At 44.9% G+C, this 27,088-nt stretch overlaps 1 protein-coding gene across 6 annotated transcripts in view; it reads left to right on the forward strand.

Moving 5' to 3' along the window:
• The first annotated feature begins 7,995 nt into the window (after positions 1 to 7,995).
• LOC311247246 (signal peptide peptidase-like 2A) overlaps positions 7,996 to 27,088 on the forward strand; it is a 72,040-nt gene continuing 52,947 nt past the window's right edge. For 5 of the 6 annotated variants that reach the window (XM_084337589.1, XM_084337592.1, XM_084337590.1 and 2 more), the window contains exons 1-4: positions 7,996 to 8,185; positions 8,703 to 8,813; positions 11,527 to 11,709; positions 22,923 to 23,012. In XM_084337589.1, the coding sequence (XP_084193715.1) occupies positions 8,132 to 8,185; positions 8,703 to 8,813; positions 11,527 to 11,709; positions 22,923 to 23,012 (438 nt within the window). In that variant the 5' untranslated portion in view covers positions 7,996 to 8,131. The remainder of the gene's footprint in view (positions 8,186 to 8,702; positions 8,814 to 11,526; positions 11,710 to 22,922; positions 23,013 to 27,088) is intronic. The other variant, XM_084337594.1, reaches the window with a different exon arrangement.

The following is a 27,088-nucleotide window of genomic DNA, read 5'->3' on the forward strand; positions in this document are numbered from 1 at the left end:
AGCTCCTTAACAACGCCTAAACTTAACCGTTCTAACCTTAACCAACTCCGAAACAATGCCTAACCTTAACCTTAACCTTAACCATGCCTAACCTTAACCATAGAAATTATATTGCCATTCTCTTTGACAAACTCTAACCTTAACCAGCTCCTTAACAGCGCCTAAACTTAACCGTTCTAACCTTAACCAACTCCGAAACAATGCCTAACCTTAACCTTAACCATAACCATGCCTAACCCAAAATATTTTCGATGGGATTCGAACTCGCCAGCAAACAAGCCATAGGATCCACAGCCATGTGTCCTTGCCAATTGAGCTATTGCTAGATACTGAATAAGGGGCGGTGACTTATATATATTGAGCTCCGCTCGGGCGGGATCTCATGCGCATGCGCGGGCACCTCGCGCGAGCACGCCGGCGCACGCACGCACCTGAGCGAGCACACCGCCGCCGGTGCACGCACGGTAGCATTTGTCTGAAAAGAAGGGCGCTTTACCGCACTAGCGTGCGGTGACGAATGCGGAAGCATTTTTGCACTGCTTGCTTGGCATTAACGTACAGGCGACCGGCGTAGAACAAAGTAGTCGTCAGACAATAACACTGAGACCAGCTCGCTCACATTAAAGGGGAGGAACTCTTAAAGGGTCAGTACAGAACAAAGTAGTCTTATTAGCAGGGCTTTCCTACAGGTGATAAATTAGTACTATTGAGTGTAGTGCTAATCATATACGTACAGAGTTGTATTATATAAATAGAGACAGTATGAATTAATGAGAACTTTATTTAACAGATTGCAGAATGGGTACAATACAGTACGGCTTAATACAAGCAATTGTATTGTAAATGCAGACCAGAGAAAGACGTTTGTCTTGTTTACATCAGGGTCCCCCATTTTCAATTCATAGTGACCAGCAGTAGTTCTTTAGCACCCAAACACTCTGGAGGATATGGGTAGACAGTGGAGCAGTAGGTAGGTATAGTATAAATAGGTAGGTAGGTATAAATTGAGCGACTAGTAGTGTAGCCGGTGTGAATGAATGAATGAATGAAAACTTTATTTAACAGATTGCAGAATGGGTACAATACAGTACGGCTCAATACATACAATTGTTAAGGGGATGCAGACCTGAGAAAGACGTTTGTCTTGTTTCCATCAGGGTCCCCCATTTTCAATTCATATAGACATATATGACATACATGACATACAGATAGTCAGTACTGCTACATCTATACATTTATGACATACCAGATTTGCAAATACAGTACTGTTTGTGATACAGAAGGAGTCAAGAAAAGGGAGTATATACATTTGACGTAGAAACTGTACATTGGAGGTTGGGTGGGGGGGGTTGGGTACATTGGGATATTGACAACCATACTGGGTAATTTACATTGGAGGTGGTTGGGGGGGGGGGGGGGGCGGGGGGCATACTGTATAAACAAGTAACACTGTACATTGAGGGGGGGGGGGGAGGAGACACTGTGATCTTGTCTGCGTTGTGTTTTTAGTCGATTCGACCCCTGTTAAGGGATCGCCCTGAGTGGGAGTTGAACCCCGGACGCCCGCGTCGCGGGCGGCATCACAGACCACTAAGCAAGAAGTGAATTCACTTCTTGCTTCCGGGTCTGGATGCCTCTGGGGAGTGAGTTTTACTTGCAGTACCGCTTACCATCCACAGCCACGTCACTACTTGTACCCGTGACTGTGGATATACTGCGGTACCTCCGTTACAGTAGGAACTCCGAGTTGACGTTACAAACATCTCAAAACAAACTGGTCAGACTACTGCTTGACCTTACTCCTAGAACTCACCTCACCCCTGCCCACAGGGGCGGACCTTCCTATAGGCGGTCGCCTAGAGCGCCACCCAGAGGGGGGCGCCAAAAAAAAAAAAAAAATCTCTGTGCAGTTTTGGCGCCCCCTCTATATTTGCAACCATTATTTTTACATAAAAAAAATTCTAACATAAGGGAAAATGAACCAAAAATCTAAAACGGTCGGTCGGTCTGAGCCTCAGCTTTAGGTGTTCACAGTCAGAACATGCTAGAGCGCTGTGCATTGATGGGTATCGGTCAAGTGTTTATAGAATTGAGCGTTGAGGAAAGAAAGACTAACGTTAGAGAACTATGAAGAGGCAAAAGCCATAAAAAAAAATAATTACAAACAAAAAAAATTTTTTTCTTTTTTTTGGTGTGGGGGGGGGGGGGGGGGGGCGGAGTGGTGAATCTCGCCTAGGGCGCCAAATGTGCTAGGTCCGCCCCTGCCTGCCCACGTTGACAACCTAGGATGGCTTATAGACGACAGAGTACAGCAATTGCAATGGGCCTGGTCTACAAGATACACTACACTACATGACAAAATACCCAACCCCCCCCCCTACTACCAACCTCCTACTTACCAACCTCCTCCAATGTACAGTTTCTTCGTCAAATGTATATACTCTATTTTTTAGACTCTTCTTGTATCACAAACAGTACTGTATTTGTAAATCTGGTACGTCATAAATGTCTAGATGTAGCAGTACGGTCTATCTGTATGTCATGATGTATGACTGTATGTCACTGAATTGAAAATGGGGGACCCTGATGTAAACGAGACTAAAGTCTTGAGCCGTACTGTATTGGACCCATTCTGCAATCTGTTAATAAAGTTTTCAATCAATCACTCAATCAACAAGAAGTAAGTGACGTCACTGGAGCTGAACTATCGCGAACGAGAAGCATTCAGCTGCAGAGCCGCAGAGCCAGCGGCGCTCCCAGGGCCGCTCAGCAGCGCCACCCACCCAATGTGAGATCCGCGCGAGGCCAGAGGATGTGAATGAATGAATTAATGAATGAAAACTTTATTTAACAGATTGCAGAATGGGTACAATACAGTACGGCTCAATACACACAATTGTTAAGGGGATGCAGACCTGAGAAAGACGTTTGTCTTGTTTCCATCAGGGTCCCCCATTTTCAATTCATCATAACATATAATGACATACATGACATACAGATATATATCATGAGATTTATGACATACAGATAGACAGTATTCAGAAATCCTTTGTAATAATTGCAACCAACTCTTCTTATTTAGCCCCAACCAAACCATTATTTAAACAACTGCAACTACTCACAATTTATGAGGTCAACAAGTATCAAACAGGGGTTCCAAAGTAATTGGTCTTCCTTTATCTTTGCCTACTTTTTTTTCAAACTTATTTTGAGTTTAATTCTCATTATCATGCACATCTCACAAGAAGAAATAAAGACTTACGCATTCCTTTCTGTAGGACCTCTGTTGCCAAATTCTCATTTGTTTAGTGATGTGGAATGATATACAAAATCTAATAGAAACATGTTCCACTTTAAATATATTTAAAAGAAAGCTTAAAAAAGAACTACAGATCCTGTAGTCTATAGTATCCATGTGTATTTGTGTAAAAAATATTTTTAGTTTTTTTCAACATTATAATAGTTGTATAATGCTGTATTGTATGTATCTGTGTGTACGAGAGAGGGATATGCGCATGTGTGTTTGTGCATAATGTGGGGGGGAGGGGGATTTTTTTGTGTAGTTATCCTATATAGGTTTAAGAGGGGAGGTCGCTTATAAGCCCTTGGGTTTTTTTACCTTTCCTGCACATATTAACTGTTCTTCTTTTACTTATTTTATTCCAGAATGTATGTTTGTAAGTGCAAATAACAATAAACAAATACAGTATTCAGTATTCAGTATACCTTCACACTCTATTCACCCTCTCCATCATCACCTGGTTCCCTGCAGCCACGGTCAGGGACAAGGCCAAGCTGCAGCGGGTGATACGATCAGCGGAGAGGGTGATCGGCTGCCCCCTTCCCTCCCTCGAGTCCCTACATTCCTCCAGGGCCTTGAGGAGGGCGAGGAAGATCATGGCAGACCCCGCCCACCCGGGTCACAACCTCTTCACCATGCTCCCCCACGGCAGGCGGCTACGGCTGCTCAAGACATTAAAGACCCGCCATAGACTCAGCTTCTTCCCCTCAGCAGCTCGCCTGGTAAACGAGTCAGGTGTCCCCCTGCTCCCCCCCCCCCCCTCCCCCCTCTATGACGAGCTGCTAGGGCTGGACCTCTGGACTTGAACTAGTGTTGTCAAAAATATCGAAGTATCGATACATATCGATACTGAATATTTAAAACGGCTTCAATACTCATTTCCCGAAGTACCGATACTTTCTGCAGTATCGGTACCAGCTGGCCGGAGCATTTATTAACGTTACGCGTGTACTGGTGTAGGATGGGCTCCGGCTCCGCTCGACCGAACGTTGGCAACGGGGTAGTTGTGTCGAGTTCATGCGTGTACTGGTGTAGTGGGCTCGGCTTGACGTTACTCCGTTTCCATGAAGTAATAGGTGGCCAGCTAGCTAGCATTAAGCTAACGGAGGAACGACAGCTAACGTTAGCTAATAATAGCGTTGTTTACAAACTGAAGACAGGGCTGCCTGCCCGGCTGTGAGGGGGAGGAGGAGAGAGAGAGAGAGAGAGAGAGATTTCTCCGGAGCTATGCTATGCTATGTAACGTTAATAAATGCTCCGAGCATTTGTGTGTGTGAGATCCGGAGAAATCTCTCTCTCTCTCTCTCTCTCTCTCTCTCTCTTCCTCCTCCCCCTCACAGCCGGGCAGGCAGCCCTGTCTTCAGTTTGTAAACAACGCTATTATTAGCTAACGTTAGCTGTCGTTCCTCCGTTAGCTTAATGCTAGCTAGCTGGCCACCTATTACTTCATGGAAACGGAGTAACGTCAAGCCGAGCCCACTACACGCATGAACTCGACACAACTACCCCGTTGCCAACGTTCGGTCGAGCGGAGCCCATCCTACACCAGTACACGCGTAACGTTAATAAATGCTCCGAGCATAGCGCCGGAGAAATCTCTCTCTCTCTCTCTCTCTCTCTCTCTCTCTCTCTCTCTCTCTCTCTCTCTCTCTCTCTCTCTCTCTCTCTCTCTCTCTCTCTCGTCATAACTAGGAAGGTGCGCTCAGTAGACCAAAAATCTCCAGCAGCCACTCTCTCTTTCTCTCTCTCTCTCTCTCTCTCTGATCTAAAGATAAACAAAGGGTTTTAAAAGTGTATTTATCTTCTCGTATAGTACCAGAGAGAAGCTGAGGAGAATCAACCAGCAACAAAAGCAAAATTTGTTAAAAAAATAAAAATAAAAATTATCATAAAAAAAAATTATTATATATTTATTTTTTTTGGTATTGAAAGTATCGAAAGTATCGATACTTTTCAAGGTATCGTATCGAAGTCGAAATTCCAGTATCGTGACAACACTAACTTGAACTGTGCTGCACTGTTTCCATGTCCCCTACCACTGCACTTTACTGTCTTATTGTTGTCTCACTGTTCTGTCCTGTTTTGCACTTACTTATTTATTTATCATTATTATTATTATGTTGTTCCTATTTGTGAAAAAATCAATCATGCACTGTAATGTCAAATCACGTTCCATTTTGTACCTGTACATAATGGTGAATAAAGAAATCTGATCTGAATGATCTTATGCAACTCATATTCACTCCACAAACTGAAATATACATACATTGTTGAATGAACAGCCTATTTTTTTATCTACTTTTCTCCCATTTTCTATTTTTCTTCCATCCGATTTCGTATTGTCCCAATTCTACCCTCCCCTGTCTCGAACGTTGTTAGGCCATGCCTCCCACAGGCCGGCTGCAATGTGGACGAAGCCTTGCATCACGTGTCCCCTCCGGTACACAAGGAGGCAGCCGTCGCATCTTTCACCTGCACAGCGCGATCTCTCAGTGGCGAGGGTCTGCGTGGGAGGGACACGCCGCCCTCACTGCTTCCTGATTCTACTGCCCAGGCGCACCAACGGACCTGTAGGAGTCGCTGTCCACAACATCCGATCCCCACCCACCAGCTTCCCACCCCCTAATACTGCCAATTGTATTAGTATGAACGACCAGCCAAGCTGGTAGCAATGCCGAGAGCTGGGCTCGAACCCAGCATCTCCTGCATTAGTGGCGAGCGCCTTGCCCACTGCGCCACTTAGCCGCCAACAGCCTGTTTCTTGAAGTTAGACTCTCCTCTAAATTGAACCGTTTGTCGTAGAGACTTGCGGGTTGTACCATTGTACTCAGTAGGGATACCTCTTTCATTGGTCTATATTGACCACGTCCTTAGGCTGCGCCCCCTTTTTGTATCTTTTGAACCGTTTGTCATAGAGACAATACAGACGGACCCTCTCCCGTTGGCCGCGGTGCACAGGCATCACCCACACTTTCACAATTTCCCCGCGCAGAATTGTCTCTTTTTTGTCTATTTGTCTAATTGTCTATTTTTTTTTATTTTAAATGTTTACATTTAAAACGAAGGTTCGAACGTCCGTTCGAAGAACCCTGACGAAGTTTGAATCCCAAAAACAGGCTTCGGGACAGCCTTACCAAACATATTATTATATTATTCAAATGGACTCAAACGTGTTCCGTTGTGATGTCACAGTATGTAATAATAGAACATTCTAGCACATTTGTGATGTCACAGTATGATGTCATAATAGGACATTCTAGAACATTTGTGATGTCACAGTATGATGTCATGAATGAATGAATGAATGAATGAATGAAAACTTTATTAACAGATTGCAGAATGGGTACAGTGCAGTACAGCTCAATACATACAATTGTTAAGGGGATGCAGACCAGAGAAAGACTTTCGTCTTGTTTCCACCAGGGCCCCCATTTCCAATTCATCGTAACATATATGACATACATGACATACAGATAGACAGTACTGCTACATCTATACATTTATGACATACCAGATTTGCAATTACAGTACTGTATTTGTGATACAAAAAGAGTCCAGAAAGAAAAGAGTGTATACATTAGGCGTAGAAACTGTACATTGGATTGGGTAGGTGGGGGTGGGACTGTACATTGGAGGTGGTGGGGGGGGGGGGGGGGGGGGGGGTGGGGGGGTTGTTGTTCGGACATTTACAGGGCCAGTTTCGAGTTGCAGTCTCCTTAGGTGTTTTTTGAGAGTGTTTTTGAAAGTGGGTAGTGATTCACATCCTTTACAGCTTTGGGTAGGGCGTTCCACATTGATGTGGCATAATTGCGAAACGTGTTTAGTCCCTTGTTTGAGCCGAATCTGGGTTTAACATGATTTGTGGAGCTCCCTCTGGTGTTGTGATCGTGGTATTCACTGACCTTTGGGAAGTATTTAGTCATGTACATGGGTACCTTGGTCGTGTAGTGTATCTTGTAGACCAGGCCCATTGCAAGTTGCTGTACTCTGTCGTCTACTCTAAGCCATCCTAGGTTGTCAAAGTGGGCAGGGGTGAGGTGGGTTCTAGGAGTAAGGTCAAGCAGTAGTCTGACCAGTTTGTTTTGAGATGTTTGTAATTTTGTTTTTAGCGCCTTTGAGGTGCTTTGGTACCATGAGGTGCAAGCATAGTCGTAGTACCCTTGAATGAGTGCTCCTGCTAGAGTCTTCAGGGTATTCTTGTTTACCAGTGAGGAGATCCGGTACAAGAAACGAGTTCGTTGGTTGACTTTTTTTATTACATTGGATGCCATTTTGTCACAGGAAAGATTTGCCTCTAGGATGGAACCCAGGTAGGTAATATCTTCTTTCCTTGTGACAATATTGTCACCCACTGTAACTGAGAAGCCGTCGGTCTTGCTGAGTTTGTTATTTGAACCGAAGAGAATGGACTCTGTTTTGCCCATGTGTAATGATAGTTTGTTATCAGCGAGCCATATGCAGTCATAATCAAACATTCTAGAACATTTGTGATGTGTTGTAACTTGTGTTGTGAACATTTGTGATCTCATTGTGCATCTTGGAACAGTACTGAACAGTACTGAACAGATAGACTAAACAACATATTGGACTGAAACCTGAGACTAAACAACATATTAGACTGAAGCCTGCATTTCTAGACCAATTCAGCCGCTGGCTCTGCGGCTCTGCAGCTGCACACTATTGTAACACAACAATGCTGGACCTGCGAGTAACACCACCACGGTTCTATTAAAGAACACCACCACGGTTCTATTAAAGCATCTCTGTGCCAAAAATAAAGGAATGCACGTTAATACTGCTCGGTTTTTGTAAATTACGAATGTTCCCAACATGGCAAAAATGGTTGGGATCGTTATTTTATCGGTCATGTTCTTGTCATCGCAGGTAAGTTGATCAGAGGAACTAAACTGTGTTACTAACATTCAGTGAAGATGCCGTTTACGAGACTAGCAGCTAGCTTCAATATCAACAATATATATATAACAATATCCAACAATAATAGTCCTTGTTGTGTTTCCAGCTTGTATTCATGTCACCGTGTCTGTTAGCTAGCAGCTCGTAGTGGGGACAGCTAAAGGCTAATGACAACAAGTTGCTTGACTGTGAAATGGGCCAAACACACGTCATCTTTGATTGATTGATTGAAAACTTTATTAACTGATTGCAGAATGGGGACAGTACAGCTCAATACACACGACTGTTAAGCGGTGCAGGCCAGAGAAAGACTTTCGTCTTGTTTACATCAGGGTCCCCCATTTTCAATTCAACAGGTCAATCTGTTGCCAGGCAACATAGCAAACCAAGGCTCCTTTGACCCAATCTGGTCATTTTAACCAGGTTGGATTATTTTCACTCAAAACATGTATTTTCCCAGCACAGCCTTTATATTTCTATTCAACAGATAAACAGCCAAGAGGCGATTCTGCATATTTCGAATGGATCGACAAGCAAAGAGTACTGCCTGGTTCACAACCACTCCTGGACCCCCCTGGCAGACACCCTGACCACAGCTGTAAGTACTGCCTGGTTCCCACCCACTCCTGGACCCCCCTGGCAGACACCCTGACCACAGCTGTAAGTACTGCCTGGTTCACAACCACTCCTGGACCCCCCTGGCAGACACTCTGACCACAGGACTAAACACGTTTCGCAATTATGCCACATCAATGTGGAACGCCCTACCCAAAGCTGTAAAGGAATGTGGATCACTACCCACTTTCAAAAACACTTTCAAGGGACACCTACGGGAGACTGCAATTCAACACTGGCCCCTGTAAATATCCTAACCCAACCCCCTCCAATGTACAGTTTTACTTGTTTATACAGTGTGCCCCCCCCCCCCCCCAACCACCTCCAATGTAAATTACCCAGTATGGTTGTCAATATCCCAATGTACCCAACCCCCCCCACCCAACCTCCTCCAATGTACAGTTTCTACGTCAAATGTATATACTCCCTTTTCTTGACTCCTTCTGTATCACAAACAGTACTGTATTTGCAAATCTGGTATGTCATAAATGTATAGATGTAGCAGTACTGACTATCTGTATGTCATGTATGTCATATATGTCCTGATGAATTGAAAATGGGGGACCCTGATGTAAACAAGACGAAAGTCTTTCTCTGGTCTGCATCCCCTTAACAATTGTGTGTATTGAGCTGTACTGTATTGTACCCATTCTGCAATCTGTTAATAAAGTTTTCAATCAATCAATTCAATCAATTCAATCAATTCAATCAATTCAATCAATCAATCAATCAATCAATCAATCAGCTGTCAGTCTATAGTGTTCCCTCAGTTACAAAACGACATTACTACTATGTTACTAGTAGAGAGACGTCTTGCTCTGTGCCAGAGGGTTGTGATGGTGGAGCTCATGGCCATATTGAAGGATGGAGATCCTATGTTGTTGGTCACTTTTGTTATAAATAATAATAAGACGATATGCATCCTTGTCATTCATTACAGATTTAAGTTGAATTTGACTTGAAACCTTTATTTATTCCCTAAAAGAGACATTGAGGTTTTACCCTCATTTGCAATGCCTTCGAGATTACAAATTAAAATGGTAAATGGTGTATTTATTTATATATAGTGCTTTTATCCAAAGCGCTTTACAATTTTGTTCCTCACATTCACCCGTTCACTCACACATTCACAAACCGACAGCGGAGGCGACCATGCAAGGTGCCAACCTGCTCATCAGGAGCAGTTAGGGGTTAAGTGTCTTGCTCAAGGACACTTCGACACGCTGCCCGGGAGGAGCGGGAATCTAAACGGGAACCTCTGGATTCCCAGACGACCGCTCTACCTCCTGAGTCACTGATCATTCCATTGGATGAAATTGGAGAAGACCTCTCTGTTGTGAAGGGCCAGATTAAAACGGAGAATCTACCTTTATTGTTTGATATACTTTGTATATTATTTATATATACACGGAATATCCCTTTACCTGCGTTCAAACCAGAGTAATATTCGCTCTCCTTATTGGACAGCGCCCCTAGGCGCCACCTCGCAGGCCCCCAACGCCAGGTTCAAAGACAAGTTCAGGCATGTCAGAACATGCCCGGAGACAGCGTATTGATACCAGACAAAGACTGCGGTTTGGGACTAGGTAATCACTTAAGTATATATACAGCGCAAGGTGCGCACAGCAGCAGTTCGTTCGTCTAAAGTCTGTCTGTGCTCGGTAACAGTGAAGTGAGCAACCGTACGTCTAACAGAGCGTTGAGAGCCATGTGCGAATAGAATAGTAAAGTGTCAGAGTTTAATGCAGTAACGTCAAGTTCGACCTAATCTAATGTGAAGTAAATAGTCGTTCATTTATTGTATATCGTGCGGCCACAGTTCGTTCGTGTGTAGCATTACCCAGCGGTTCGTCGTGTTTTAGCTAGTGTACCTTAGCCAGGGTGTGTGGCCTAAATACGTGCCCACACCCGAGGAGGCCTAGTCGGAGAACCGTTGGACATGTGCACAGGAGAACCAACGTCGGCGATTGCAGAACCATTACCGGTTGGATTATATTGATTTGGAACGTGTTACCCGGAGAAGAGCCTTGTTGATTTCCACTATCGTTTGGGATTCAACCTCGTGAGGATTACAACTCGGGCTGGCCTCATGGACAGAGGCTGGCTAGCTGTCATCAGTGCTATCGAGCATTTGGATTACAACTATTGCTTTGCTGCTGATCGTGTGATTTACAAGGACCGACTCCTGTACGTGGAGTCTCTTTATTCTTCATTGAATCAGACGGAGTATCCGAACATTCCTCTACCCTCCAGGCCTTACACCCCCGGAGGGAACCCATTGTCTCCAGGCGGTATCAGCGTTGCCTTATATAGTTGCTATTGTACGACAGGTGGTGTCAACTTAGACCCATAGGATTCCTGCTATTCTTAGTGACTCATGCTATTGACTGACTTTACGCATATTCTTCGCCATACAAGCGCGACCCTAATTCTCATTCTGTAACCTAATGTTGCATAATAATAAAATACCCTCAAATACTATTTATTTGTCAATGCCGTGTTCTTGTGAGTGTTCACCATCTATATTTGATGTACTGTCTGGCCAGTAATTAAAGTACATAACTAGCAGTGGTTTAATCTATCACAATCTTTAATACAGTCAGGGTTTTGTAACCCCTCAGTTACACTCTCCATTGTGAAATATAAACAAATTAGACTAATTGTTGTTTCCTTCAACCCACTGCTCCCATGTCCAGACGTCCTACCCGCTGGTGAACCTGACCTCCACGGTGCTGTGCGACCGCTCGGGGGTCAGCCCGGGGCTGCTGCGGGGCAAGGCGGTGGTGGTGCGGAGAGGAGACTGTACCTTCAGCGAGAAGGCGGTGGTTGCTGAGGGCCTCGGGGCCCTGGCCCTGCTCATCGCCAGCAACACGACGCTGGTAGGCCATCATCTCTATTACAGCAGTAGACTCTAGGGCTGCACCCAATACTTCCATCATCTCTATTACAGCAGTAGACTCTAGGGCTGCACCCAATACTTCCATCATCTCTATTACAGCAGTAGACTCCAGGGCTGCACCCAATACTTCCATCATCTCTATTACAGCAGTAGACTCCAGGGCTGCACCCAATACTTCCATCATCTCTATTACAGCAGTAGACTCCAGGGCTGCACCCAATACTTCCATCATCTCTATTACAGCAGTAGACGCTAGGGCTGCACCCAATACTTCCATCATCTCTATTACAGCAGTAGACTCTAGGGCTGCACCCAATACTTCCATCATCTCTATTACAGCAGTAGACTCTAGGGCTGCACCCAATACTTCCATCATCTCTATTACAGCAGTAGACTCTAGGGCTGCACCCAATGAATGAATGAATGAATGAAAACTTTATTTAACAGATTGCAGAATGGGTACAATACAGTACGGCTCAATACATACAATTGTTAAGGGGATGCAGACCTGAGAAAGACGTTTGTCTTGTTTCCATCAGGGTCCCCCATTTTCAATTCATATAGACATTTATGACATACACAACATACATGACATTTATGGCATAGGGACATATAGGTATTTAGTACTGATACATTTGTGACATAGGCGGTATTCAAATATACAGTACTGTTACCCCTAGATCCTGACAGAGTATATACATATGATGGGGAGGGGACTGTACATTAGGAGGGGGTGGGTGGGTGGGAGGGAAATATACATACGGCGGGGAGGGAATATATACATGCGGTGGGGAGGAGACTGTCTATTAGGAGGTGGTGGGGGTTTTGGGCATTTACGGTGGCCAGTTTCGAATTGCAGCCTCCCGTAGGTGCTCTTTAAGGGCGGTTTTGAATGTGGGCAGGGATTCACATTCCTTTACAGCTTTGGGTAGGGCGTTCCACATTGTTGTGGCATAATTGCGGAACGTGTTTAGTCCCTTGTTTGAGCCGAATCTGGGTTTAACATGATTTGTTGAGCTTCCTCTGGTGTAGTGGTTGTGGTATTCACTGACCTTTGGGAAGTATTTTGACATGTACATGGGCACCCCGGTCGTATAGTGTATCTTGTAGACCAGGCCCATTGCAAGTTGCTGTACTCTGTCGTCTACTCTAAGCCATCCTAGGTTGGCAAAGTGGGCAGGGGTGAGGTGGGTTCTGGGGTTCAGGTCAAGTAGTAGTCTGACCAGTTTGTTTTGTGATGTTTGTAATTTTGTTTTAAGCGCCTTTGAGGTGCTTTGGTACCATGAGGTGCACGCATAGTCATAGTACCCTTGAATGAGTGCTCCTGCCAGAGTCTTCAGGGTATTCTTGTTTACCAGAGAGGAGATCCGGTACAAGAATCTAGTTCGTTGGTTGACTTTTTTTATTACATTGGATGCCATTTTGTCACAGGAAAGATTTGCCTCTAGGATGGAACCCAGGTAGGTAATTTCGTCTTTCCTTGTGACAATATTGTCACCCACTGTAACTGAGAAACCGTCGGTCTTGCTGAGTTTGTTATTTGAACCGAAGAGAATGGACTCTGTTTTGCCCATGTGTAATGATAGTTTGTTATCAGCGAGCCATATGCAGATTTTGCCTAGTTCCGTGCTGAGGGTTTTTTCAACCTGCAATTTGTTCTTGTCAGAGACCAGCAGGGCTGAGTCGTCCGCAAACAGGAACAAGTTGCAGTCACAGGCTGACGACATGTCATTTGCATAAATTAGGAAGAGTAGCGGTCCTAGTATGCTTCCTTGTGGAACACCACAGCTCACTGTGAGGGGGGGGGATAGAGTACCGTTTACCTCTACCATCTGTTCTCTCCCCTCCAGGTAGGATTGCATCCAGCTCACTGATAGGCTATCAAAACCAATTGCTTTTAGCTTGTCCATTAGAATGGAGTGATTGACAGTGTCGAAGGCCTTTTGTAGGTCCAGCATGACCATGCCGCAGTATTTGCCAGCGTCCACCTCTTGTTTGATGTGGTCGTTCAAATAGAGGAGGCATGTGTCAGTGGAGTGGGACGTTCTGAAGCCAGATTGGAATTCGTAGATTAGGTTTTTTTCCGCCAGGTACTTTTCGACCTGTTCGTAGACTATTTTCTCCATGACTTTCGAGATGGAGGTAAGAATAGAAACAGGGCGGTAGTTGCCTGGGTCTAATTTGCTGCCCTTTTTGTGTAGAGGGGTCACTCTCGCAATTTTGAAGTCCTTGGGGACGTGCCCCTGTCTTATAGAGAGGTTTATTATGTGTGTGATGACTGGGGTGATGGCGGCTGCTGCGTCTCTGAGGAATTTGGAGGGGATGTTGTCATGGCCAGTGGCCTTGTTAGGTTGGAGGGCGCTCAATTTTTTGAGTACCTCATCGGTTGTTACCATTTCAAGTTTGAAGTCGTCTTTGTGGACCCCTAGGTTTTTGTAGTATGCTACTATGTGTTCTACCCCATAATGCCCTGAGTGGGAGGGTAGTTTGTTTACCAGTGTTGTGGCTATGTTTGTGAAGAAGATGTTTAAGTAATTGGCTACATCCAGCTTGTCTGTGATGAGCGTGTTGTCCGTCTTTATGTTTATGTTTGAGAATCTGGTTTTAAGTTTTTTACTGCAGCCTAGTTGATTATTGAGTAATTTCCAAAGTTCGCGGGGTTTGTTTTTGTTTTCCTCCGTTTTGTCGTTGATGAAATTTCTTTTTGCGGTTCTGATCATGATGTTTACGTCATTTCTTAGTCTGTTTCTTTGGATTTTTAGTTCAACCACGTGGGCTTGGAGTTCACTGTTTGAGCTTTTGGAAAGCTTTGTCTGACTTTTATGAAGTTCAGAGCATTTTTTGTCTCTGGTTTTCATAGCGGCCAGTATTTCAGTGTGCATCCATGCCTCAGCGCGATTTTTAACCCTGGTGGTTCTTATCGGTGCCATGTTGTTGAGTATTGCTGTGAATTTGGTTTTGAATCCAAGCCATGTTTCTTCAACCTGTGTACCACTGAGCTCATCTGACCAGTCCAAGCTCCCCAGTTCTAGGTTAAAGGCCTCTCTAGAGTAAGTTTTGAGGTCTCTAGATGTGACTGTTTTGTGTCAGCCGGCCTTCTGTTTTAGCTTTTTGCGGGTACAGAAAATCATATAATGATCACTTAACCCGCATGCTATCACCCCTTTACTGGAGATCATGGACTTGTCAGAGGTCAAAATGAGGTCAATGGTGGTTTGTGTTGAATCGCATACCCTTGTGGGTTGTGTGATTAGCTGGCTGAAACCGTGCAGGTCAGAAAATCTACTGAAGGCCTTGAAGACGGGTGCTGATTTACGCAGCATATCCGTGTTCCAGTCCCCAATAAGAATTTTTTCTACCCCCTCCACCCCAGCTAAACACCCATCAAGTGTGTCATAAAACCCACTCTGTTCTGGTGGTCTATAGATTGTGCCTACTAGTACTGGTTTCGCCCTGTCTAATAAGATTTCAATCCAAACAGTTTCAATTTCATCATGGTTAAGGTCAGTACGGTTGATGTATTTGGTATCCTTGTGTATATACACACAGACGCCACCTCCATACTGGTTCCTATCCCTCCTGACTATTGAGTAGTTTTCAATTTCAATCTCTGGATCCTGTACAGATGAGTCTAATTTTGTTTCTGTGAAACACAATATGTTAGCCTTACCGTTTAAAAACAACTGTTTGATTTCAGCCAGTTTCGGTCTCAGGCTATTTGTATTTAGATGAAATATGTGAAGTCCATTTTTGCTTGTAATAAGATTGACGTCGTCACAGTTGAGGTAACTCTGTTCAATTGTGTCCTGTCCTGTGGTGGGGGGAGGGGGGGCGTTGTTGCTGTTTGTGCCGTGGGTGGGGAGGGGGGGAGGGGGTGATGCTTTGTCCTTTGCTGGAGTCTGTATTCCTTTGTGTGAAAGCCCGCGATGTGGGGGGGGGGGCTGGTTGATTACAGATATGTCTGATTGTACTCCATTGTGGGGGAGGGGGGGTGCCTTTTGTCCTGGCCTCGGCCCGGGTAGACTAGCTGGCATGGCGGCCTTGGCGGGGCCAGCCAAGCTAACCGTCGGGTCCTTGGTGACCTTGATGTTCCGCGCCGCTCTCCCTTTAGCCACTCGCCGAGTCCGCTGGGGCTTCTGTGAGGGTATGTCGCCGCTTGCTGGTCGGCTGGTGCAACTGCTGGCTGAAGCGTCAATTGCGTGGATGCTGTTGATCTCCGGCGCCGGTGTGAGGAGCGATGCCTCGCTGTTTTGTCCCCGCGACGTGCTGGGCGCCTCGGTTGTGAACCCCGGTTCCTTCCCTCTCGCTGTGGCCTCTCGTGGGTTCTTTTGCAGAGGTGGCAGAGGAGGAATGTTGCCGTTGATCATGTCGTTAGCCGCAGTATGTGTGGGTAGCCGTTGATCAGTTGTGCTGGCTGCTGCTTCTTGGGTCAGCAGATTTGACTGTAGTCTCTGGTTCCGTGTCATTACGGGACCAGGGTTCTGATGAATGTCACCCGACATGAGCAGATATAATAAAAACATTGATCTCTTATTACACTTGCCTGCCGGGGGTAATTTCTTTCGTTCCGGATTTGCAGTAAGTACTGTGTGGATGGTCGTGGCTCCGAAGGCTGGATGTTTCCTCTCCGAGCCCGTTAACAAATAGAAGTCGCAATGGGACTGCTGTTTTACGTTTTCGCTACCCTCCACTTCTGTCTGGAGTTGCTGCTTGAGTTGTGAATTCAGGTACAAATCCATAATCCACAGGAGGGAAAGTAGAAAATGCGCAAAGTACTTTTTTGTTGTTGCTCTGTTGCGTTGGTTACGGGAGCTACGTAAAATGCGACCGTCCATGTTGAAGCCGGATGTATGTACTTCCATCATCTCTATTACAGCAGTAGACTCAAGGGCTGCACCCAATACTTCCATCATCTCTATTACAGCAGTAGACTCTAGGGCTGCACCCAATACTTCCATCATCTCTATTACAGCAGTAGACTCCAGGGCTGCACCCAATACTTCCATCATCTCTATTACAGCAGTAGACTCCAGGGCTGCACCCAATACTTCCATCATCTCTATTACAGCAGTAGACTCTAGGGCTGCACCCAATACTTCCATCATCTCTATTACAGCAGTAGACTCTAGGGCTGCACCCAATACTTCCATCATCTCTATTACAGCAGTAGACTCTGGGGCTGCACCCAATACTTCCATCATCTCTATTACAGCAGTAGACTCCAGGGCTGCACCCAATACTTCCATCATCTCTATTACAGCAGTAGACTCTAGGGCTGCACCCAATACTTCCATCATCTATTACAGCAGTAGACTCCAGGGCTGCACCCAATACTTCCATCATCTCTATTACAGCAGTAGACTCCAGGGCTGCACCCAATACTTCCATCATCTCTATTACAGCAGTAGACTCCAGGGCTGCACCCAATACTTCCAAGCTTCATTCATAACGTTGACATTTGAATTCTAAATCAACATTAGAATATTTCTTTCTCTCTCTATATATATATATATATTTAATTTATATATATTTTTTATGTGTCTATTCATTCTGTTTAAACCGATGGGGTTTTTGTTCACAGTTGCAGATAAAGATTAGGCTTATTATAGTATTATACTATTATAGTATATGACTCGTCATACAAATGTAAATAAAACATTTATCATAAATGATGTAGCCTATCTGCATCCGCTCGGCACTCGGCGCTCCATCAAGACGTCACCATCACGTTCGTACCAACCGTGCCCTTATTGGATTATTTATGTTGATGAAGCTGATGAGTTATATTCATTAAAGAAAGTTGATTTAAAAATTTAAAAAAGACAAATTTAATCAGATGAATCACTTTTTTCAAATTGAGGATTTTGTTTGAGGATAAAAATATATATATGATTACGTCATAAAATATGACGACAGACATTCAAAGCTTCATTCGAAAACTTCAATAGAAGCTTCGAATGTAAAAAGAAAAATGACATACGGTACAGCCCTAGTAGATTCAGATGTATTGTCATCATGCAGCACACGTACAACAACGAAAATAAGTTGGCATGTAACAGTAAAGTGCAATAACAATATACAAGTGATTACATGTGATGTGTATAACAAGCTACTGAGTAATTATGCTAAACTGATTTACAGTGATACAGGTATACACAGATATAACTATGGTATACTGGTGGCCAGTGGTATAACAAAGTATACTGGCCAGTGGTATAATGAGTAAGCATAGGTATGGGATATACACAGATATAGTAATATATGTGGAAACACCACAGCACAGAGACTGCCCTCACCAAGGTCACCAACGGCCTCCTCATTGCCACCGACTCCGGTCACATCAGCCTCCTCATCCTCCTGGATCTGTCTGCGGCTTTTGACACGGTCTCCCATTCCATTCTCCTCATCCGCCTCTCTGACCATCTGGGTGTCACTGGGACCGCTCTCACCTGGTTCGAGTCCTACCTCACTGACCGAAAACAGTTCATCTCCATCTGCAACTCCACCCCTGCCCCAGTCAACCAAGGTGTGCCGCAGAGCTCCGTTCTTGGTCCACTCCTCTTCACTATCTACATGCTCCCCCTTGGTCACATCATCCGGAAACACTCTCAATTTCCACTCTTACGCTGATGACACTCAGCTCTACATCAGCACCTCACCCTCCACTCCTCTCCCCCACAGCACCTCGTCAACTGTCTCCTTGACATCAAGGCCTGGATGTCATCCAATTTACTTAAACTCAATAGCAAGAAGACAGAGCTCATGGTTGTGGCCAAGCAGTCACTGCTCCGGAAGGTTGAAGATCTCCTAGAAGTGGATGGCTGCTTAATCCCGTCTGGACATGCAAACTCTGTTCTTGTAGGGCTACCCAGCAATGCCCTGAACAGGCTGCAGTATGTCCAGAATTCTGCTGCCAGGGTTCTCACCCGCACCAAGCCCTGGCACCACATCACCCCCACCCTCATCCACCGCCACTGGCTTCCAGTCAAGTCCTGCATCAATTTTAAGTTCCTCCTCATCACCTACAAAGCCCTTCACTCCCTTGCCCCCCGGCCGGTACCTAGCTGACCTCCTCCATCCCTACATCCCGCCCCGGAGGCTGCGGTCCTCTGACTCCGGTCTCCTCTCCATCCCCACCACCAACCTGCACACTGTCGGTCCCTGCAGAGCCTTCTCTGTTGCCGCACCCACCCTCTGGAACTCCCTCCCTCCAGACATCCGTAGTGCTACATCCCTGGACTCATTCAAATCTCAACTCAAAACTCACCTCTTCACCAAATGTATTAATGACTCTTCTTTTTTATTTGATTTGTTCCTCTGATCTCCTTCCCCTTAGTTGCCCCCCCCCCCCCCCCCCCCCCCCAACAATAACATCAAACAAGTGTGGACTGGAATGCAGACCATAACCGGCATTAAACCGGCAGGGGGAAGGGGAGTGGATGGAGATGTGGACCGGGCTAATGAGCTAAACCTGTTTTACAATAGGTTTGATACAGCGGCCCCGGCCAGTCTGGCCCCCCTCCCCCCGACACTACTCCAGTTGCCCTGCCCACCCCCACACCTCTCAGCCCTTCAACTCGAGCAACCCCCTCCCTCCCCCCAACTGCCCACGCCCCCTCATCTCTGGTGCAGCCTGCCTGCCCCCCGCGGCTTGAAGACCCGCTCCTCCCCCAACACCTGAGACCCCCACAGTGTGGCTCTCTGCAGACCAGGTGAGTACACAGCTGAGCAAGTTACACGCAGGCAAGGCTGCAGGTCCTGATGGGGTGAGCCCAAAGGTACTCAAAACCTGTGCCTCTCAGCTGTGTGATGTGCTCCAGCTCATATTCAATATGAGCCTGAGGCCCTGTCCACACGAGCGCTGGATTTAATGTAACCGAAGTTTGAAAAAAATATACCTCTGTCCACACAGGTGAACAACCGCATATAACCACGTACTCACGGCCGCTGGAAAACCAGCAAACCGATACATGCAGTACAATGTCAAAGCAGTAGGCGGCGATGTTGTTCAGACATGAAGGCCATTTCAACCAATCAGAAAAGGTTGAACGCTCACTACACTTCCTGTTTAGCCGCCATCTTTAAATGTAATTTTGCCAACGGAGGATATATTTTTCAGCAAAGAAAGAAACTGCAATAAAAGTGCAATAAAGAAACGGATACATCCACTGTGTGTTCTGCCTCTCATTTGTTGATGAAACAAAACCATCAGCAACACAATTTACCACCAAGAGCGGATAGTTTAGTCTCACAAAAGACCGCCGGTGTTGTTAGCTACATGCTAATGTGAATGGCTATATCTATGTATAGTATATAGCTTAAATGCTAACGTAATGTGGTAACGTTACCGCTATGAATGGATGCAAACGTTATTTAACACATTGCAGAATGGGTACAATACAATACGGCTCAATACAAACAATTGTTAAGGGGATGCAGTCTGGACTGGGTTCCTTATAACAATAACTTGACAACACATGAGTTTAGTTTAGCCGCAGCTACAGGTTTTACTCGGGTCGGGTCAGGAATGCGACAACAGACATCAGTCGATCACAACACTCTTCAACACAGACGATACGTTTCGAAACAAAAGTTTGTTACAATCATTTTCATATAACGCTACTTGGGACAGCTCTGCTGTAAACACTGGTGCAGCTGGCTCTGCTCTAATCTCTCTACCCCGCGCTAGGTTGCTAACTTGCTATTGTTTGACAGTCTGCCGTGAACATGGGAAATAATTGCGACAGCTCTGCTGTAAACACTGGGAATAACCTCGGTTGCTATGCCCACACGCAACTGCAAAACCGCAAAACTTCACCCTGGACTGCAGTGTAGCAAATCCCCGGTTGTGTGTGCCCGAACAGTGCAACTGCGCACATACAATCATGGTTATATTAAATCCAGCGCTCGTGTGGACAGGGCCTGAGGCTGCAGAGAGTCCCGACACTGTGGAAAACCTGTGTGGTCCCTGTCCCTAAGTGCCCGCGTCCCAACACATCCAAGGACTACAGGCCGGTGGCTCTAACCTCTCACATAATGAAGACCATGGAGAGGTTAGTCCTGGAGCAACTCCGCCCGGTGACCAAACCCCACCTAGACCCACTCCAGTTCGCCTACCAGCCCCGACTGGGGGTAGAGGATGCTGTCATCTACCTGCTGAACCGAGCCTACACTCACCTAGACAAGCCGGGGAGCACTGTGAGAGTCATGTTCTTTGACTTCTCCAGTGCTTTTGATACCATAAGGTCTGGGCTGCTGGGTGAGAAGTTGGAGGCGATGCAGGTAGAGGCCCCCCTGGTGTCCTGGGTTGTGGACTATCTGACGGGCAGACCACCGTATGTGCGCCTACGGAGCTGTGTGTCAGACAGACTGGTCAGCAACACCGGGGCCCCGCAGGGGACAGTCCTCTCTCCCTTCCTCTTCACCGTCTACACCAACGACTTCCACTATCGGTCAGAGTCCTGCCACCTCAAGAAGTTTTCTGATGACTCTGCGATAGTGGGATGTATAAAGGATGGTGACGAGAGGGAATACCGGGAACTGGTAGTGGACTTCGTCACATGGTGCGATAAAAACCACCTGCAGCTAAATGTGGCGAAGACCAAGGAACTGGTTGTGGAGCTGGGGAGGAGGAGGAGTGCACCTGTGACCCCCGTTTCCATCAGGGGAGTTGATGTGGACATGGTTGAGGTGTACAAATATCTCTGTGTGCACGTCGACAACAAACTGAACGGGTCAAAACATGCAGAGGCACTGTACAAGAAGGGCCAGAGCCGACTCTACTTCCTCAGAAGGCTGAGATCCTTCAATGTCTGTACAAGGATGTTGAGGATGTTCTATGAGTCGGTGGTGGCAGGCGCCCTCTTGTACGCTGTGACCTGCTGGGGCAGCGGACTGAGAGCAGGGGACACAACCAGGCTGGATAAGCTGGTCAGGAAGGCCAGTAGCGTGGTTGGGGTGGAGCTGGACTCCCTAGCGAGGGTGGCAGAGAGGAGGAGCCTGGCTAAGCTCCAGGCCATCAGGGAAAACCCCTCCCACCCACTATACACAGACTTGGCTGACAGGAGGAGCATGTTCAGTGCTAGGCTCACACTACATAAATGCAGCACTGAACGGCACAGGAAGTCCTTCATTCCAACAGCCATCAGACTATACAATGCATCACTGTGCCTCACTGCATCACTGAGCACAGTGGCAGCTCCATAGTGGCAGGGGGCAGCGACTGCTGCCATACATTGACCTAGGACTAATAGGAACCCAAGGAGGACAATAACACTACCTTAGGCATACTGCACCTTATGTGGATACTGTGATACTGTGAATAATGTATATTTCAGTTAGTTAGATAGTAAATTATATTGACCTATTTGTTTACACTGCTTGTGTTGTTTTTACTACCTGTACCCCCCCCCATGCTGCTATGATGCCTCTCAGTATATTTTTACTGTATTTATTTACTGTATATTTTATTCCATTTTTATTCTATTTGACTCTACTCTTATCCTAGGCAACTTGATTTGATTTGTTTTATTATTCTAATTTGTGACCTGTTCTGTCTAAATGTTTAAATGTTGAGCGATTTGCAGTGTCAAATTTCCCACGGGATAATAAAAGTATTTCTATTCTATTCTAGTCTATTCTATACTGTATGTATACAGGTATGTGAACAGGGATATATGCAGATATAGATGCAGCTTCCTTATGATGTTGGGGTATTCATCTGAAACAGGCTCCCATGGTGCTTAGCGTAAGGGGCGGGGCTTCTCTCTGTTCATCTGAAAAAGGCTCCCATGGTGCTTACCATAAGGGGCGGGGCTTCTCTCTGTTAATCTGAAACAGGCTCCCATGGTGCTTAGCATAAGGGGCGGGGCTTCTCTCTCAATCTGAAACAGGCTCCCATGGTGTTTAGCGTAAGGGGCGGGGCTTCTCTCTATTCATCTGAAACAGGCTCCCATGGTGCTTAGCGTAAGGGGCGGGGCTTCTCTCTGTTCATCTGAAACAGGCTCCCATGGTGCTTAGCGTAAGGGGCGGGGCTTCTCTCTGTTCATCTGCAAAGAACATTCCTGTTTTCCTGATTTTCCCCAACTGCTTTTGTTTTGCTATTGAACTGGTCTGATTGGTTCTCCATTGTGCCAATCAAATGTTATGTTTGATGACCCGTGCCCCCCCCCCCCCCCCCCTCTGGTCCCTCAGGCGACACCATCTGCTAACGTCACAGAATACGACAAGGTGCGCATTCCTCTGGCGCTCATGAGATACAGGGACTTCCTGGACGCACAGCAGGTGAGTCACCTCCACCTCCTCCACTGACTGACTCCTCATCAGTCTGCTGCCTTCCAACTAGGGCTGGGCAATTAATCGGAAAAAAATCACGATCTCGATTCTTAGACCTATCTAATTTCTAAGTTATGACGATTTTTTTTTAACACTTTGGGTGCCAGAGGACGCTTTTAGGCGTCCTTCCCCGCCATGCTCAAGGTGCCGAGGACGCCGTAACTCGTCTTTGATATCAATATTTCAAAAATCTGTGATCTGATTCATATTTCCATCCGCTGGCCTGAGACCCACCAACAAGCCCCACTGAACCCTCTAGCGGTTCAAGAGCGCCATCTGGTGGCCGATCGGCGCAATCGCCTAACAGGATGTTACATGGACGATGTGCTATTCACCTATATTACTTCCGGGCACTCTGTATTTGTCCCGGCATTCTAGCTCGTCACAATACATAGCGATCCGTTTCCAATAACTCGATAAACAACATGATTTGGACGTATATACTATTATACAAGCTGGAAATGGACCCGATATTTCGACATCCCATAATAGGTAAATGACTGTTCCACGCTCATCGCCCAACGGCGCGAGGAAGATACGGTAAGATTCAGCGTTATTTTTCAATGTCTCCTATACTAACCGATCCGATGAACATATGACCCACACTAGATGAATGGTATAATGTTGCCCACGGAATTATAAACGCCCCCTCACCCATCCGGTCAACATCAGATGACGTGTAGTAACTTCTAGAACCATGTCTAGTTGGAATTTTTTATATCGCGCCGATTGCCATCAAACTGTATTTCATCATCAATATAATGCATTTGGGGCTATAAATCACGTTCTGGAGAAAGCTGCAGAAAGAGATGAAAACATACTTATACATTAGACCATACTTTAGTATGAATATGTGAATTAAAAAGTTTAACGTTGCTTCACCCTGAACAATACATATAGGACATTGAATGGGCCCTAATAATGGCAATTTAGCAATAGAATTTAAAAAGTTATAGCCCTGCAAAGAAGGGGAATTTCTCCATAGACAAATAGAGCCGGCAACCTATGGTATATAATGAATTTAGCCTTAGGCAATCAAAGTGTTAATAAAAAAAATATATATGTTTTATTATTATTATTTTTTACTTTTTACTTTACTTTTTTAAATGATGACGATTCTGACTTGAGTTATTTTGTATGTTACAAGAGACTTAAGTTTAAGTCAAGCACTTTCATATATGTTATGTTTAAGTTTAAGTCAAGCACTTTCATATATGTTATGTTGTCTGTTTAAGAAAGAGTGCAATAAATGATTTTATTGAAAAAATAAGAATCGTGTGAGCGAATCGTGATCTCAATTCTTAGAGAGAAAAATCGTGATTCACATTTTAGCAAGAATCGCCCAGCCCTACTTCCAACTGGTCACTAATCCAACTGTATCAGTTCCAACTGGTCACTAATCCAACTGTATCAGTTCCAACTGGTCACTAATCCAACTGTATCAGTTCCAACTGGTCACTAATCCAACTGTATCAGTTCCAACTGGTCACTAATCCAACTGTATCAGTTCCAACTGGTCACTAATCCAACTGTATCAGTTCCAACTGGTCACTAATCCAACTGTATCAGTTCCAACTGGTCACTAATCCAACTGTATCAGTTCCAACTGGTCACTAATCCAACTGTATCAGTTCCAACTGGTCACTAATCCAACTGTATCAGTTCCAACTGGTCACTAATCCAACTGTATCAGTTCCAACTGGTCACTAATCCAACTGTATCAGTTCCAACTGGTCACTAATTCAAGTACTATCCATTAGGGGTGTAACGACGCATCGATTAATCGAAATGCATCGATTCTAATGTGTTACAATTAATGTTTTCTTTTTGTGTGTATTGTTTTTATTGACCTATAGTCCATTCATGCTGAGTGAATCAGTTCCCCCGGCCACATTTGTGTATTAAATTTTTTTTGGGGAATTAACTGATAGAAAATTTATCGAAAATTAATTGAATCGAATCGAATCACGTTCAAATGAAGAGATTTCATGATGCATTGAATCCTTGCCTGAATAATCGTAATCGAATCGAATTGTTGTGGGGTCGAATTGTTACACCCCTATTTTCCATGCTAGTCTACCCCTACTTTCCGTGTAGACTACCACATGTCTCCTGTGTCGGCCTGGGGAGGGTGTAGACTACCACATGTCTCCTCTGTTGGTCTGGGGAGGGTGTAGACTACCACATGTCTCCTGTGTCGGCCTGGGGAGGGTGTAGACTACCACATGTCTCCTCTGTTGGTCTGGGGAGGGTGTAGACTACCACATGCTGCCCTACTGTCAGTCTGGGGAGGGTGTAGACCAGGGGTAGGCAACCCTAGGCACGCATGCCTGCATAGGCACGCGGGGGCATTTGCATAGGCACAGGGGGCAGCAGTAATAAAAAAAAAAAAAAAAAAAAAAGTATACAATATAATAGTAACAATTCTTTTTTTTTTTTGTATTTTTTTTTGTATTATTTTTTAAACATATAAACAACACACGATAAGATACACAAGCATTAATACACAGTGTATATCCAACGAAATTACCATTTATACCAATGTCTTATACAGGATATACCCCTAATACCTGTTATCTAAAAACCTACACACATATGCTCCAACTCGAACCCCCCCCTCCCGGACCCCTCTTTGGATAGTACCTCCATTATCCCTTGCTCCTAACCAGACACTACCATTATAAGCTAGCTTTTATTCTCTCCACCACTTCTAACCACATTGTCATTTTGGATTCATTGAGACCCAGAATTCTTGCTGTAGATATTTCTTGATAAATCACATCGAGATATGTAAGAAACCAAACTCATTCAATAGTAATACAGAGGGGTGTACAGGTATATTCCAAGATAAGAGTTTTGATAATTGTTGGGTCACATCTTTCCAGAATATCTTAACTGGTGGGCAGTCCCAGTACATGTGCATAAATGTCCCTTCATCCCCATTTGTACATTGGGAGCATTTGGAGTCTTGTTTAAGACCCATTCTGTTCAGTCTTATAGGAGTCAAGTATGTCCTGTGAATATAGTTAAGATTGATTTGTTGATGGTCCGGGTTCCTTGATGTAAGTCGGACATTTGCCCAGGCTTCTTGCCAATCAAAGTCACTTTCCAGGTCTGGTATATCCCTCCTCCAGACAGAGTCTAGTTGGAGGGTTTCATACGAGGACGTTAGTAATTGATGATAAAAATCTGAAACAAAACCTCTCGATGTCTCTCTTTCATAGAAGAATTTGTGGTATCTGTGGTGTTCAATTGGTATGTCTAATGGAACACCGTGAGACTTCAAACATAGCCGTAACTGTATGTAAAAAAGCCATGTGGACTTGGTGAGATTAATTTTTTTGCATATTTCTCCATAACTACAAAAACCCTGTTTGTTAAAAACATCCCCTAATGAGTGTATGCCTTGCTCTTCCCATATAGGGAATCTTATAGGTCGTTTTTCAATCAAGAATGCATTTTTATTGAATAAGGGAGTATGATTATGCCATTTATGTGGGTTAGGATATTCTTTTTGTGTTTCACGCCATATCCGGATTGCATGAGTAATTATGGGGCTAAATTTCCGTTCACATTGCTTAATTGATAATTTAGTGTATACTATGTCCTTCAGTCTATGTGGGGCTACTATTTTTTCTTCTAGATTTCTCCAGGATACTAATGCTTGGGGATCAAACCATATTGTCAATGGTCTTAAAGTGTACGCCTTAAAATAGTGGAGAAAATCTGGAAATGCCATGCCACCATCTGCTTTGTTTCTCTGTGCGGTGGATCTTTTTATACGTGGTGGTTTGTTGTTCCAAATAAATTTGTATGTGGAGGAGTGTAATTTTTTCCAGTAACCCTCTGGAGGGGGTAACGGTAACATTGAGCTAAAGAAGTTGATTCTAGGTAGTACGTCCATCTTAATTATTGATATCCGTGCCTTTACTGAATTTTTAAGTTTTGACCACCTGTTAAGGTCCTCTTTGATTTTATTTTGGATTTTTGTGTAATTGTGCTTCACCGTTTGTCTTATGGTGGGG

This window comes from Notolepis coatsorum, assembly GCF_963971535.1.
Source record: "Notolepis coatsorum genome assembly, chromosome: 20".
NCBI classification, from domain to species: domain Eukaryota; kingdom Metazoa; phylum Chordata; class Actinopteri; order Aulopiformes; family Paralepididae; genus Notolepis; species Notolepis coatsorum.